At 41.9% G+C, this 16,627-nt stretch overlaps 1 protein-coding gene across 1 annotated transcript in view; it reads left to right on the forward strand.

The window, feature by feature from the left end:
- Positions 1-15,643, forward strand: part of ATP8B4 (ATPase phospholipid transporting 8B4 (putative)) — a 200,904-nt gene extending 185,261 nt beyond the window's left edge. Inside the window, 6 exon segments of the mRNA XM_019477374.2 lie at positions 1,700-1,783; positions 2,388-2,633; positions 5,803-5,941; positions 7,924-8,054; positions 14,666-14,843; positions 14,846-15,643. Coding sequence (XP_019332919.1) covers positions 1,700-1,783; positions 2,388-2,633; positions 5,803-5,941; positions 7,924-8,054; positions 14,666-14,843; positions 14,846-14,937 — 870 coding nt within the window. The 3' untranslated portion in view covers positions 14,938-15,643.
- The last annotated feature ends 984 nt before the right edge of the window (positions 15,644-16,627 follow it).

The following is a 16,627-nucleotide window of genomic DNA, read 5'->3' on the forward strand; positions in this document are numbered from 1 at the left end:
GTGTTCCTTTGGCAGTGGCATCTTTGCCTACAAGATGTCCTCTGAGGTGGATCCATGACTCAGTGGCACTGTGCAGCAGTGGTTGGTTGCATTGTGGTGCCATTTAGCTGACTACTTTTGATCTGGTTTCAAGTGTGAGTAATGTGTTTCCTGTTTACAAGTTCACATCTAGTCCCACAGCTTTGAAGACTTGTGTGCAAGTTTATATTTAGCATGAAATTCTGCATTTCCCTTGTTCTCACATGTGCTTGCTATGGATGTGTGTGCAGGGAAGGGCAAACTGGATCAGATAAAATGACTCACACCTTCACTCTCTAAGTCAGTGTGTCTCTGCAGATTTTAGTTTTGTCTGAGACTAGGAGTTTAAATATGAAGCTACTGCAGGGAAGGCCAAGGGCAGCACAGCTCTATGGACAGCCATGTAGCACCTGGGGCAGTGCCAGTTCCTGTCATGCTGTTTGCAGTAGCTCAGTCAGCCACTGCTGGAGCAGCAACTGCTTTTGTAACCTGCTCCCCCCACAACAAAGGCTGTGCCTAGGGCTGCTGCCCTAGTCAGCTTGTCCCCGCTCCCCATTATGCTACTGGGGGAAGTTATTTGTACTGTGTTTCTGGCTTGACTGAACCCTGCAGGAAACAAAAGTCCCATGAGATCATGAAATAATATCCAACCCAGATTCTAGTCAGCTCTGTGTCAGCTCTTAAGATATTTTGGTGATAGGACTCTTTTCTTTAATGCCAAGATAAGTACCCTAAATATTTAGAACATTGATTAAACTCAAAATCAAACCGAGCAATAGCCACATATTAACATGCTAGGTTTCCTTGGATCCCCAGTGAAGTAATGTGTACAGTCATATCCAGGTATTTCTCACATCTGTGACTGGATCTTCCTACTGCTATATCCCTGCTACTCAGCCACTACAGAAAGGATGTGGACACCTTGGAAAGCGTCCAGAGGACGGCAACAAAAATGTTTTGGGGGGTGGGGCGTTTGACTTCTGAGGAAAGGCTGAGGGAACTGGGTTTATTTAGCCTGGAGAAGAGAAGACTGAGAGGCGATTTATTAGCAGCCTTCAACTACCTGAAGAGGGGTTCAAAAGAGGATGGAGCTGGACTGTTCTCAGTGGTGGCAGATGACAGAACAAGGAGCAATGGTCTCAAGTTGCAGCAAGGGAAGTCTAGGTTGCATGTTAGGCAAAACTTTCTCACTAGGAGGGTAGTAAAACACTGGAACAGGTTACTCAGAGAAGAGGTGGAATCTTCATCCTTGGAGGTTTATAGGACTTAGACAAAGCCTCGGCTGGGATGATAATAGTTGGGGCCAGTCCTGCTTTGAGCAGGGGGTTGGACTAAAGGACCTCCTGAAGTCCCTTCCAACCTTAATTTTCTATGATACTATGATTTGGTGATTTCCAGACTGGATTTAAGCTTATGCCTTTTTTTCTTATGTTGAAGAAAAATGCAGTAAACAAGCAGTTTGTTGGTTATTATATGTGCCTCAACTAAGTGTCGTGAAAAATCATTGGTAACCCCTTGCATACAAAACAGATCACTAAACCAATAAATGTTATTTCACTTGTTTTCAAAATTCATTTATTACATGAATGGGGTAAAGTCTTTTGTTGTTGCAAATTATTATAATGAAAACTTTGGAAATGACATGTGTGATAACTTGTTATTACCTGCATCTATTTTTCAGACTGTTTATGACCAGTGGTTTATCACCCTCTTCAACATCGTCTATACTTCACTTCCTGTACTAGCAATGGGGTTGTTTGATCAGGTACAATTTTACCTTATTTGTATCATGTCTCAAAAAGAAGCAGTATAATGATCGTCTTCATGCTATAATAAGTCATCTTTAAATGTATATATTGTATAATTTATTCTTCCACGTTATCTGCCTCACCTCATTTCAGCATATGCTGGGAATCAGCCCCCACCAATGGCCTCAGCATCAGTAATTACTTCCTGATTCTTTGACTGATTCTGCACCAGCTTTTTCAAAATTAAACTATGCACCAGTTGAGGATTTCTAGAATGCAACAAATTCTGGCTGTAATGCTGTTCTGAGCTGGATTTTTCCTCATTTCGGGCTAAAGTAGTAGAAATGTAGTCCTTGGTGACTCTCCCACCCCTTTCTAACCATCATCAGAGAAAGATAGCTGTATGGCATCTCTCTTGCCCTGTCAGAAAGGCCAAAGGGATAGAGTGGGAGAAGGGAATCCTATCCTCTGTCTGTAAGCACATTTCAGTTATGAGACTATATGATCATCAAGGGAAATTTATTCTTCCCTTTGACATGAATGTCTCCACCTAATCTGTCATATAAGTTTTTATTTTGTGCCATTATTAAAGTAACACTCTTTTCATATTATTTTTTATAGGATGTGAGTGAGCAGAATAGTATGGATTATTCAAAACTCTATGAACCTGGGCAACTAAATCTACTGTTTAACAAACGCAAGTTTTTTATCTGCATAGCATATGGAATCTATACCTCTTTTGCTCTTTTCTTCATCCCATACGGTGCATTTTATAACATAGCTGGTGAAGATGGAAAACCCATTGCTGACTATCAGTCTTTTGCTGTTACTATGGCAACATCTTTAATTATCGTAGTCAGTGTTCAGGTAAAAATAAAGATACTTATTTAGTTCGTGTTTTAGAAGCTTTCTCCTGATTTTTAAATGCAGAAATTCCTGATGAAAGTGAGACTTTCACTTAAGTTTGGAATCATTGAGGAGGTTTCAAAAGTTTACTTACAAACTTATAATGGCCTAAGCTAGGGATATTCATTCTTTTAGAACAACTTCACAAATCTAATGTTTTCCTGAGTAATCAACGAGAATGTGAGATAAATGACCCATTGAGGACTTTTGTGACTTGAGAGAGTCTCAGCAACAAGAAATTTATTGTTCAATGGAAGCTATACTAGAATAGCTTTCTGCTAGGGTTTGAGGTAAATGAATTTTTAAAAAGTAAATTATTCTCCTTCAGTTAGAATAATTGCTGGAAAATATACATTATTTAAATGCTACTGCAAACCCCACAGTAGACTGGGTAGTGAACAGATTCACCTTTTTTCCTGGAATTAGGGAAAAGAACTTGTTACACTATATTTTATCGTCTTTTTCTAACATAAAGACTTAGACCTCCAGACAATGCTGTTTATGGTCTCCAATAAGCCTAACTAGAGCAATTAAGAAACAGCAGGAATTAGGGTGGTGGCTTTGGAGACTGTTTAACATCTAGTAGGGAAGGGCCATGTTAACCATATATGACCAACCTGCTAGGAGGGAGGGAATGATTTTGATTCTGGAACTGTTTACTACGCTAAGAGAAAGGGGGCAACCATGAGCCACTGCCAAGGATGGTCCAGGAAATGTTTAGTTGAATACCCAAAAAGACTCTGTACTGTCTTTTTCTTTAGCTGTTGCGTCACCTTGTGTTATGATGGGACATAGAAGCTGTTCATATGGAGAGAACAAGCTGATGATATATTTTATTTGTAGTTGAGACATATAATTTTAGTTAATTAAGAATTGAGGATAAGAAAGTGTATGTAGTGGTTACATGATTAAGCTTTAAGAAACTGCTGAATGATGAATCAAGATAATTCAGGTTTCATTTTTAAGTAATAAATTCATTAAAGAGCAGGAAACTTCATGGTATCCATATTTATTAGATCATATAAGCAAAAGTTGATTTCAGAATGATCTATTGTTACAAAGCAAAATTGCATTTACAAAGTATAGCAACTTTATTTTTTATGATCTTAAAGTATTTTGCAAGTATATTGACTTGAGTGTTACTGCTGTGATTTTAATAATATTTTACAGATTTTAAAAAAATTAGGATCCAGAGTGGGTAAGTTAGTTGTTCAGGGTAAGACAGAAAGTATGCAACAGAGTTTGGATTTAACCCAGATAATTAGTTCCCATTCATATGCATTAATCACAAAGCCATTGTTCAATGTCCTTCATGCTTTATTCCTCAGTACTGTAAAGCTTTTACAAAAGACATACCTTCACAAACACACACACACACATGCATTTTTATGTATTTTACATTGGATTCCCATCTCATCCATACTGCCATATATTGTAGTATACACTGTAAAATTAACCATTGTATAGGTGGAATACATGGGTTTCCATACTTACAGTGATAATAAAACTCTGAAAAACTCAACTATGTTGGTATGTAGGGATTCATTTGGGAAAAAATGGTTTGGGGCTGAGCTTATGGTTGATGTACCCCAAATTTCATAGGAATTTCTAACAAAACTGGTAAGTCTTCAATACAGCCTATTGTATTATTCCCAATTTCTATGAAAGGTTGAAGAATGACTACACTTCAGGATGACTTGAAGTGCATTTGAGGTCTCAAAAGCTTGTGCTCTATGTACATCTTATTTAGTTAGAATGCAGAATGCATATCTATGATGCCTTCTGCCTGACTTTTCATTTCTCATGAAACCTAAATCTAGATTAGAACTTACTTTTTTTTGAGCTTCAGAAGGAAAATTCAGTTGTAATTTTACTCAGTTTACTCAGTTTGAATTGATAGTAAATATGGAATGGTAGAAGTATAATTTTAGAGGTTCCTGTATCATAGCTTAATGGCTCTGCATTTAATTTGCAGACTTGTTTGATTTTTAAAAAAAATTCTGTGCTACTTCTGATTTTTTATTAGCAGTTTCTTAAATGTGTTTAATGGCTTGCAAATCATTCTGAAATCATTATTCTTTTTGCACAAACCATGCTAATCAAAGCGCAGAAATGAAAAAGATGAGGGCATATTGTTTCTGTCATCTGTATCTTGATTTTTAAAGTTAATCTTGTTGCATCCCTGACATGAATGCGTAGCACCTGATTTTAAATGTATCAACCTGTCCCTTTAAGAAGTGTTTGAAAGCCCAATGCAAAGAAGTTAAACTCAGTTCCTAAGAGGCTGGCCTAAGTTTTTATGATGCTTTTTTTTATGATCTCCTGCCAGACAAGTAAGTAAAGGTGCAATAGGATCTGATGTGCGGTGCACAAAATCGCACCTCCTGCCATGCTATACGTGCATGGCAGAAGGCATGATTGTAAGATCAAGCATCAGATGCCATCATGCCTTATTGCCAGTGCAGGGGGAGTCTAGTACCACAATCCCAGTCTCCCCCTGAACCAGCAAGCAGCAAGCTCCCATGTCTGGGAGTACCCTCAGCTGACAGGGCTCCCAGCTGCAGGGCTGCAGCATCTGCTCCTGTGGCTAGGAACCTTATCAGCTGATCTGGGCTCCTATGCCACCCCCAAGGCTGGGAGCTCACAGCTGAAGATGGCTCCCAGCCACAGGAGCTGATAGTGCCCCCTTGCAGCTGAGAGCCCCATCAGCTGTGGGCTCCCAGATGCGATGCGTGTTGCATCCCCACAGCTGGGACCCTGGATCAGCTCACAGTGCTCCCATCTTAAGTGGGATGTATGTCAGGAGCCTTAAGACCCTAACTCCCATTGATTACATACAATTAAAATCTGGGTGCATATGTGCAAAATTTTTTTTTAATGATTTTTTTTTCTACAGTTTAAATGAATTTTTAAATTAAATATTTAATAAAAAATAAAAAAGAGAATATGTGATGAGAAACACTGAAAGCCACCAAATGGATTCAGGATGCCATAAAAATAATCTCCTCTCTATATAAATATTATACTTCACATTTAGGAGACTATTCAGGAAGGATTTGTAGTATGTTTTCTGGAACACTAAGTACTGAAGGTCCTTGGTATAATACATGTTATCTGATTTTATTTTCAGATAGTTCTGGATACCAATTACTGGACAGCCATCAATCATTTCTTCATTTGGGGTAGTGTAGCTGTGTATTTTGCTATTTTATTTGCAATGCACAGTGATGTGTTTTTTGATATATTCCCAAGCCACTTTTCTTTTGTAGGTGAGTCTTTTTACCAGGTATGAGCTATGTGAAGTATTTATATGTGTTAGCATAATCATTATAAAAAAAATCATGAAACAGTAGCAACTATAGAAAGGAACCTTTATATTACTGAACTGATATCATCTAAGTAATGAAAAAGCATTGCAGCTCTTTTGAAGAGTTGATAACGATACATAGACTTAGAAGATGGTTATAAACAGACTAAGACAAATAGTGAAGTGAAATGTATTATTCTTTTTTTTAAATAAGTGAAACTTATTAAACATTATTCTTTTTTGTGAGTTACTAAAGGTTAGAGTAGTGGCAAGGAGTACCACTATCCCAGAAAGAACCTTGACATAGTGGGATCAGAACAGCTTGCTGTGAAGATGTAGCTCCTGCAATAGCTGTTTTGTACAAGCCATTCCAGCATTAACTGAGCACCAGCAGGACTTCGCTACAGTTAACTGAGACACAGTTCTTTCAAGTGCATTTTAGTAGCCAAGTACATGATTACAGGAAATGAAACTACTTTTTCTAACATTGTCTGGACATTCTAAATATCAGGGACCTTGTGAATAAGCAGTTTAGGCCACAGGATAATACTAGCAAACCTGCCAGTAGAAACTTGGATGATCTGCTGAAAGATCAGCTTGAAAAATAATTATTTTTGGTCCCAATAGTATCATTCTGACCTGCCTATGTTGTAAATTAGACTATTTTTCTGTTACAGCCCACATATGAGACCAAAAAGAGTTTCCTGTTCATGTGATACTAGAAGAACATCACCTAAGTGGAATTTGTGGGGGGGGGATGGCATATTCATAAAATAAATAAATAAAATGATCAGAGTAGTGATCTAGAGTGTGGAGGTTCTGTTCTAACAAAAACTGGACAATCTGTTTAAACAGATGAGAAATCGTGTGTGTGTGTGTGTGTGTGTGTGTGTATGTTACCTAACCAGAGAGGTACGTAAATTACACGCGTAAATAGTAGAGCTGTGCAAAGCTTCGGTCCCTGATTCAATTCGGTGGAGATTTGGCCCAATTTGGTGGTCTAATCTCTGAATCCAAATAGATTCAGAGGACCCTTTAATCTCTCCAAATTGAATTGGAACCCTTCAAATCAATTCGGAGAGATTCGGGAAGATTCAGACATAGACACAGGTTTAAATGTTTTTTTTCTACATACCTGTGGGTAGCAGGCGGCTCGTGAATGCTGTGATGCCGAGCTGCATGGAGTGTCCCACAGAAGCATGGGGTGCTCCCCAGCGTGCTTGGCAGCAGACCCGGAAGTGGAACAAAAGCTGGGGAGCATGTGAGGCGCCCCCTCACGTCCCTCTGGCTTGGCAACTGGTGCCTCCCGGGTCAGGGAGGAGCACCCAGGGTCCCCCTACAGCCAATCGCCGAGTGGGGGGGTGCGGGGGGGGGTGTCAGTCCACTTCTGGGTTCACCACCGAGCATGTAGAGGGCCCCCCCGCACACCTGTTGGTACCTCGAGGTATGCAGAAAAAACACGTAAAGCTGTGTCTGCGTCCGAGTTGCTGATTTTCTGAATCAGCATTGAATCTTCAGATTCGGATTCAGCTGAATCAAATAAGGGACAGCGATCTGAATCAATGAATCGAATCCCTGTCCCTGATTCGGGCCGAGTCTAAATCAAAAAGGACCCACTTCGCACACCCCTAGTAAATAGCCATGCAAGTACCATCTTTCAGTATTGTTCTTGTATGCATCATCGTTGTAGCCACTATCTTAAATCCTTCTTTGGAGTCCACTTTGTATTTTGTCTTGTGTCAAATTTTAAATGCTGCCAAGGAATTTTGTCATTTTAGCAGTACATTTTTTCCACATCTAGAAGAATTCAAGTATTTTTGTAATAGAAATGCATGTTAACCTAAAGGAAAACAAAAGAGATAATTTAATATGTCTCGCACTTGCAAACTGTTAACGTCAGCCTTGCACTCCTAACAAACATGTTTCATTTTCTTGTGCTAACAGGAAATGCCCGTAATTCTCTAGGCCAGATAAGTGTTTGGCTTGTCATTCTCTTGACTACCGTGGTTTCAGTCATGCCTGTTATAACATTCCGACTTTTGAAGATAGATTTAAATCCGACGCTAACTGATCAGGTATGACTTAATCCTATAATATGAGAGTTTTCTTTTATCTTTTCCTACCTCATATAGAAGTAATTTCAGTTTTTCAAAACTGACAAAATATATAGTGCTTATATAACTTCTGGGGAAAGACACTGGATGAGTTTGTCAAAGCAAGTTCATCCATTCTGTAAGTTTTAATTTTTTTAATGTAAAGAAGTGAAAGATGATACTTGATTCCTAATAAACTTTTGGGTCAGAATTTTTTACTTTTTATTTATATCAGTGGTTCTCAGTGCTTTTAGAATCAGGGCACCCCTCCACTACTTCCTTTGAATGTGGTGACATCTCTGGTTGAGAGTCACTGTTGGTGCTCTTTCAGCTTACCTTGGTGGTTCTCAACCTAGGTATTGTTGTTGCCTCCAGGTAAAATTGCCTCATGTGCCTGCTGTGTAGCCAGGCTAGATAGGACTACAGTTCAAATCCATTCTCCTGCTTCATTAGGGTCCTCTGATAACCATAAAGCAGGCAGGAGAGTCAGCTCATGCAGTTGCCCTTCCTGATCTGTCCTGTACAGTATCTTCTGGAAAGAGAGGCATACAGGATGGGTAAAACTGTACCACATGTCTCTGTTTGAGAGGAGCATGCATGGGTGACCAATCTGGGAAGGTCTGCAGCATGAGCTGATTATTTTGCTAGCTTTAAGGTTATCAGTATCCTAATGCAGGAAGAGTGTGCAAGTGCTGCACCCTATGCATATACCAGCTTTACCTGGCCTCTGTGGTAGTGGTGGTGCCTTACGTTATGGAACCTCTGAGGGGGTCCTATGGTATCTTAATTGAGAACCAATGATTTATACGTTTTTTAAATGTTACAGCAGGAAAAACAGAAGGCATATTATCCCATGTCTTTTTCAGCAAGCTAACTTAAATGGGAGTGTCTGCATAATCACTCCTGGCACAGTATGGTCAAGATGGTACTTTCTTAGAAAACAATAAGTGATATAATTATGGGAGTCAGGGGGAGGAAGAGGGGCTGCCCACTGCAGGTTTGGGCTCCCCACTTTGCTGCCCTTCCCCTGGGTTCTCTGTGGCCTAGTGGGCAGGACCTGGCATGGCAGGGCAGAGTGGGGCCAGGTGGGGAAGCTTGGTGGTGCCACCACAAGCCCCATGCTGCCATGGTGAGGTGCCTCCTGCCTGCCTGGTGGTAGTGGGGGTGGCGGTGTAGGCTTGTGCCCTCTGCTGCTGTGCAGGCAGGGAGTACCCGGCCATAGCATTGAGGGGATCGTGGTGGTAGCACCAAGTTTCCCTGCCTGGCCCCACTCTGCCCTGCTGCACCAGCTCCCATCTGCCTGGCCATGGAGGTCCCAGGGGGAGGGTAGCAGGTCAGGGAGCCCTGATCCTGCAGCAGGCAGCCTGCCCCCACCCCGTGCACAAATCTGGGATGCACGTGCCCCCCAGGCCCCCACGGGAATGTGCGCAGCAGCAGGGAGCCAGCCAGTCCCCCCCTGCCCTCCAAAAGAGCCCCCTGTGGCCCCATCCAGCACCCTGCCTGGGCCCTGTGGCCACACATGGTCCTGAGCCCCAAGCCCCATGCACTGCTTGGGCTGGGCAGAAATCAGCCCTTACTTTGAAACATGACCAGGTCTTCATCAGCTCAGGGTGTAAGAGCTGGTTCTTTGCACTTGGCCAACCCTTCTCAGTAGGCATGCTGAAAGCTCTTATTGTTGACCTGCTCCACCCAAAACTTTCCCAACCCTATTAGCTCTTCCAGGTCCATTACGCCACCTGTCTCCTCTGCCCCTGGTTACTCTATCACTTGGCCAGTGATCCCTTTTTTCAGGTTCTTTTCTTTTCTGGTTGGGGGTGCTCCCCAGCACCGCTGTGTTACCAGATTTGCCCATCACTTCGGGGTGTCCTCATTTATTACGGATATGTTTCCAGGGTCTTTGTAATTCTATCAATGTGCTGCTTGTGTTACTTGTGTTTTTATACGGAGCTGTATATCTCCCTTCTGCAAGTCCTCACCCACAATGGAGCTATCTTGCAGGACTCAGTTTCAATGGGGCTGGGTTCCTCCAGCCACCAAATCAGTCATACACACAAACACACACAGATTCACGTGACACACCTGACCCAGCTGGGTTGATCAGCATGGACAGGCTGACACCCTCATATGCCAGGAATCAGCTCATTAAGGTAACAATAAAATGCAATCAGACACAAGCACACGGGTAAATAGAATACCTCTGAATCCAGCTGGGTGTCTAGCTGACACCCTCATGGGCCATTAAGTTCATTAGGGCACATCTGAGCCTGTACAAGCTGATCCCCTTATGTGTTTCAAACTCAGCACATCCCAATCTTTTGCCCTAACTGGCCTAGTACTGGTAGCCTCTTGATGAGCAGGCCCCACAGTATTTCTGGGCTTCACAGGGATCTTTGGCTTAGGTAAAAGAAGTGTTGCTGCAGAGCAAGTGGGAAAGGAAACTAGAGAAGGAAACATATACCTGCTTACCACCAGTTTGACTATAAAAGTTATTTATTGCTAAGTATATGAAATATGTAATGGTACTAGTAGTAATAGACATGCAAAGGAAAACGAACACAAACAATTACTATACTACCCTGGTTTCACTAAGTATTTGGGGAAACTTAGCTCAAGCTTAACTAATACAGTTCAGGTTCAGAAATCTATGCCTAGAGAGAAAAGAGAGAAATAGTGAGAGCTGGGGTCTCACCAATCCAAGGCACTCGGGTTCCAATGCTGACAGATAAAGTTCTTAGCACAATCCTTGAAGGGAGACTATCTGTTTCTTTCAGCTTCTCAAGAACAACAGTGGATGATGTCAGAGAGATTTCTTTTCTTGAAGCACACCGTTTGCTGATTTTACAGCTTTTTAAACCCTCAGTTCAGATTCTTCAAAGCATTCTTTTAATTGTGTAAATAATTGTCTTTTCTATTGACAAGGGGTTATCTGGTTCGGAACATCTCAAGAAACTGATCAATAACCAGGAAAAACTTGAGGTTAAGGAGTAACCAGACACTTAAGAGCCAGCTTGAAATTCTTATGGATAGCAGATATACTGGATAGGAGATACCTCATTGTTTCTTCAGAAACAATAGATAGCTTGCAGCGTCAGGGTTTTGTATTTTTACCTGTTGTGAATAAGCCTTGGTTTAGCATGACTTACAAATCTTACTTAAACGGATTACCTGGAGTGTTCATAAACTTTGTGGGGAGGACTTCCACCTGTCATCCCAGGAGAAGTATGACAGCATTTGTGGTCAGGTCTCCAACGGGCTGGATGCTGTGATGAACCCTTTACCATTGTTCAAATGTTGCCCATACCTGCTCTGACTTGGTCTCTTTGCCTCAGCATTCCCTAACCTGGCAACCAAGTTTTAGTCAATCAAGTTTAAATAGGCGCCCCATAGTGGGACTGGGGAATGTATGGCCTGGGATGCCTATTAAACTTTACTTCTGCTTAGTTCTGGTTAGATGAGGTGTGTGTGTGGGGGGGGGGGGAAGTCCTTTGTAAATCCAGATTAGAATTGGCCTGATAAATGCTGAGCTGGGTGTGTGTAAATGTGGGTTGATTAGCATTTGGAGTAAAGATTCCCCATCATGCAGTGCTCCCCTGCTTTTCTGATCCCAAAATTCAGTGCGGTCATTTCCTTGAAACCTCTGTTCTCCATCCTGAATGCTAATGAAGATGCATTCCTGTCTCATCTCCCATTTAAATGAGTTGTCATCTGGTTCCATCTCAGATGCAAATGAGACCTAAGGCAGTTGTTTCACTCTTGTCACCCTTATCTGGAGGGCTTTAGGTGTGTCTTCCACTGCATCTTCATTGTCTTTCATAATCAATTTTTGTTCAGGTCAAGGAGGGGAAAATTCTTTGTGAGTCAGACAGGCATTGCAGGTGTTACTGGTTAAATTGTCCTTATGAGCGCTCGGTCATAGTCTAAGACCGAGCTCTTTCAGGCCTCTGTGTCGTTAAGAGTCTCAGCAGGTCCGCAGCTCCAGTCCAAGATACAGCCCTTTCAGGCATCCATGTCTTTACAAGTCCCAGTGAGTCCTCCACTGGCTCAGGATTTGCCCCCTCCCATCCCCCCTGGGTTCTGATCTTGCCCCTCACAGGCTTAGGTTTTCTTCTCCAGGGCTCAGATCTCACCCCTCGTGGGCTCTGGTCTTGTCTCATCCTGGGCTCAGGTTTCACCCCTCAAGGGGCTCTGGTCTTGCCCCTCATAAGCTCAGGCTTCCCCTTTTCAAGCAGCTTCCAGGCTGGGTCTGGAGCCTAAGATTGTGCGGAGTTTACAGGTTAACCATATGTCCCTTGAGCACAGCTGGGATCTCCAAACCTTCCCTGCTAGTCCCTTTCCGGTCCTCCGATTTAAAATCTAAACAAAGAATAAGCCTGTTGGCTGTAATACAAACTTCCCTACACTAGGTTCAAACATAAATTTCACCTTCTTGGAGTGCAACCCAAACCTGCTGCTACCCTAGTCATTTTTCCCTGCAAGTCCTCTATGCCTTACTTGCAGCATCCCACATCAGCTCAGGAGTCAGCCTGGCAGTCCTTTGTAGCCTCTCTGCTTAGGAGCTCTTTCCCCTCCACCTGCAGGGGCAGTCTCCTCCCCAGATTCAGCCCTGGGACTTGTATATCCATTAAGCCATGCCCCTAGGAGTCATGTGCCTTCCTATGGCCAGCTGCAGGTGTCCTCAATTAGGTTCCCAGGCTGGTCTTGCTACTGTAGTAGTATCCCTCTTTTCCAGGCTGAGCTCAGTCCTGCAATAATATTGCTGTGCTACCAGCACTGCAATTGGCACTCTGCTATCCAGGCCACTCTGCCCACTTACCTTCTTGGTAAACCATATATTCAGCACTGGGAGCCTGTAGCCTATCAGTCCTTTACTGCCTGGCCTTTCCTGGCTCCTCGTAAGCAACTCACTGTACCTGGGGCTTCTTTGCCACCCTTAAAGTAACAGGGAATCCCCAACTCCCTGTTACACATGGTAAAAAAGAATCAATGTTCTGATCATATTTGAATTTATACTATAATTTATCTTCCAAGATGATCCTATTTGTGTTCTCATGCTACAGGCATTTTAGTATAAGAGAAGGTGTAGGAAGTGCGACCAAAAGTCAGGTGGGATCATTATGTGGTAACACAACATATGCTATGAGTTTATTTTCAGATTTGGGGGGAATCAGGGGAAGAACCATTTAATTCTCATTTTCAACAAATGTCTCAAATATCCCTTTAAATTCTCAATTTTTTTCCATTGGTTCAATGACATGCAGGTAGCCAGCTAGATTTAGATCCCCTGCCTTTCACAGTACTTTTGTGGCACTTCATATCTTCAGAGTATTATTATAAGGATTAACTAATAAATCCCCCAAATAGAACTCTGAGGAAGCTAGTAGCTAGTAAAGTATTATGATGATTCTATGGATTGGGGAAAAATCCTAGAAACGTTAAATCACTTGTCCAGGTTGGAAGGTGAGTGCACAGAAGTGGCTGACAGCCATCTTAGGATGTGTCAGCAAAGCCTAGTGTGGTACAGTATAAAAATGTTATTCCTAGCTCTAAATGAGCTAAGTGAGTTACTAGCACAGAGCTCTGCATAAGCTAATTTATCCTTCTTACTCTTTTCCTAAACTGCACTGTGCAGTGTAGATATATTCACAGTCAGAGTCAGATTCAGGGTTTCCCAAAGGTGGTTGTGGGAGCAGCAACTCACATTGTAAGGGTGGCTGTACCCCCTGCTTCCAGACTTCTTCTGAGTCCAGGCAGACTGCACTGCAGGAGCTTCTGGGGACTTTTTAAAGTTCTTAAAGCAGATGAAAATTTCCCCTTTCTTCCCCTTCCTGCTCAGAGGTACACCCCTACCTTCCTCTTCCTCTCCTTCTCTTTGTCAATTCCCTTGCCTGCCACTGCTGCTTTCTCCACTGAGAAGCTCCTGAGCCAACCCTGCTGAGCAGGAGCTGGGCTCAGCCAGGGAGGGGACAGCAGCAACAGGGTAGCTAAGGAGTAGTTCCCCAAACGCCTCCTGGTCACAGTGTGGGAAGAGAAACCCACCCATTCATCCCTGGGCCATCCCTGTAGCCATTGTCCCCATCCCCAGCTGAGCCCAGCCCCTGCACAGCAGGCAGGAATGGCTCTGGTGGTTCCCTGGCCCTGGGACAGTGGGGAACAGGCAGGCAGGGGAGGGGGCTTGCATTTGAAGGGGAAGGGGAAGAGAAGGGAGCATTTTCACATGCTTTAGGGACTTCAAAAAGTCTGCAGATGCTCCTGTGGTTCTGCCCAATCCAAAACAGGATTGCAACTGTGCCACTGCACCCTCTTTGGTTCTGCCCCTGTTCATAGTATATAGTGCATGGGCTTTGAGTTCTGTCATGTCCTTTTCTACCTTATGCTCTTGCTCAGCCCAAGAGATTTTGAAGCATATATAACATACCACTAATGGTTTCAACACATTTTGGTTTTAGAATCCACTGAAAACACTTTTCTTGTGTGCTGTTTTTTAATTACAAAGACCATGCCAGTGTAACTGAGATCTAAAAATTAGTGAAGGTGTATGATACTAAAAATCTGCATCTCAATGGAAACTTTCTCCCTCCCTCCACCCCGCCAAGGTACGGAAGTTGCAAAGAGCTCGGAGGAAACAAAAACCTTTACAGACGCAGATGCATCAGGTGCGTAGAACAAGCTCAAGAAGATCTGCGTATGCCTTTTCTCATCAAGAGGGCTTCGGGGAGCTCATAACATCTGGAAGGAATATGCGAGTCAGAAATTCGCATCCAACATCAGGACAATACATAATAGCACCAGTTGGATTGAAAACTGGCATAAAAAAACAGCAGAGACAATGAACAGTTTCAGTAATGACAGACCCATGAACCTATAAATCAAGCTGAACACAAAGCAGTTTAATGCTTTTTAAAAATGTGGCCATCTCTCTATACTGTTTGCCACTTTGCAAGCATTAAGCTAGGAATACCTGTGTGAGATGAGGACTACAGAGAAGGTGACCAATGCATCACTTTTAACAGCATGTTCAAGAATGTTGAAAACATACAGGAATATTTTCAGTCTCTTTTCATTTCTGAAAATAATTCACCATAACATGACTAGTTACCTGGTGCAAGAGGTAAAGTACTCTCTATTAAGATAATTATAAGCATTTTCCCTCCAACTTAAAGGTAAATGCAATATTCAAATATTTTATTCAGCTGTACAGTCCAAGGTAACTATTAGATGTAGTTGCAGTGTAGGGGCATTTCATATATATCGTTATCAAAAATGACTTCGTATTGATGCAGTCAGGGGCGTTTTAAAAATTTGTTAGCACAAAATTAATTTTGAAAGTCATTGCACAACCTTGAAACCAACATGTATTTAAAACAATTTAAATCTATGAAGTTCAAAGTCAAATGTTATTAATGTGTACTGCCCTTTCAAATATTTTTAAACATATAAAACTGAGGTTTTTAAATTGTTGATAAATTGAAACCAAATGAAGTACTGTATTATATTTTTATCCTTGTTTCTGTTATTTACATTCATTTTTATTTGTCTTCTATTTAATATCACAGTTCATTGTTTGAAATTGCTACCTGGCTCTTTCTTGTTGAAATATGATGGGTCTTTTTCTCTTCTCTGCTATAACTCAGGAGTGACTTTAGAGAATTCATTAAAATGACACAAACAGACAGGAGGGGAGGATCAGAACCAGTTTTTCTTTAATTTCTTTTAGCACTCTGTAGGGTGCAACTTTCTTACAGTTGTAAACAGAAGACCATAACAAGAAGCAGCTTCATTACAATCTGTGTGGAATCCAGGAAATCTTTATAATTCTGTTGTCAGCAATCTCAATGAAATCTGTACTTTACAGTGCAAGTTATTGGGGTTATATGCCTATAAAAATGTTCTTAGTAAAGTTTGTCAATACTTGCTTGCATTGTCAAGAACTGCACTTTGCTACTCATCTGCTGAATATGCTTGCGTAATATAGAAATGTTCCTCCATTCAAGGAAAGTAGATCCAGCACTAGACAATAGCTACTGTTATGCCACTGAATGCCTTAGACCCACAAATATTAATAGGTTTTAAGTCCTATCTGATATCATTTACGTCAATATATGCTGGGAGATTGGAAGTAGAGTTGAATATATGAGGCAATGCATAGATCCAGGACCTGCTCTATATAACAGAAGTCGAAACTGAGTTAATTCAAGCTTTTCTTGCCACTGTGAAACCTTTGGAATAACCTGAACCAGTGAGGGAGCAGATGAGGTGTTCCAGACCAGAAAATGATCCTATGATCTTCCACCTCTTTCTGTCTTTCACTGGCCAAACATCTTCCTTCTGGCATATATCAGCCTTGGTAGATAAGATGCCGCCTCAGTTTTTTACACTGGAGTTGTTAGGTTGAGGAATGCAATGAGGATGTGGGGTTCACCAGTTGTTCTATTATCTGTGATTGTGGCTATGAGACACAAGCTATTTAACACCTTTTGGATACTGACTCCTTGTAGTGGAATGCTCTGAAGCAAGCTGTCCAGGTATAATGACGAACCATATCACTTACAAGGAGG

The sequence above is a fragment of the Alligator mississippiensis genome, chromosome 11, assembly GCF_030867095.1.
Source record: "Alligator mississippiensis isolate rAllMis1 chromosome 11, rAllMis1, whole genome shotgun sequence".
Classification (NCBI taxonomy): domain Eukaryota; kingdom Metazoa; phylum Chordata; order Crocodylia; family Alligatoridae; genus Alligator; species Alligator mississippiensis.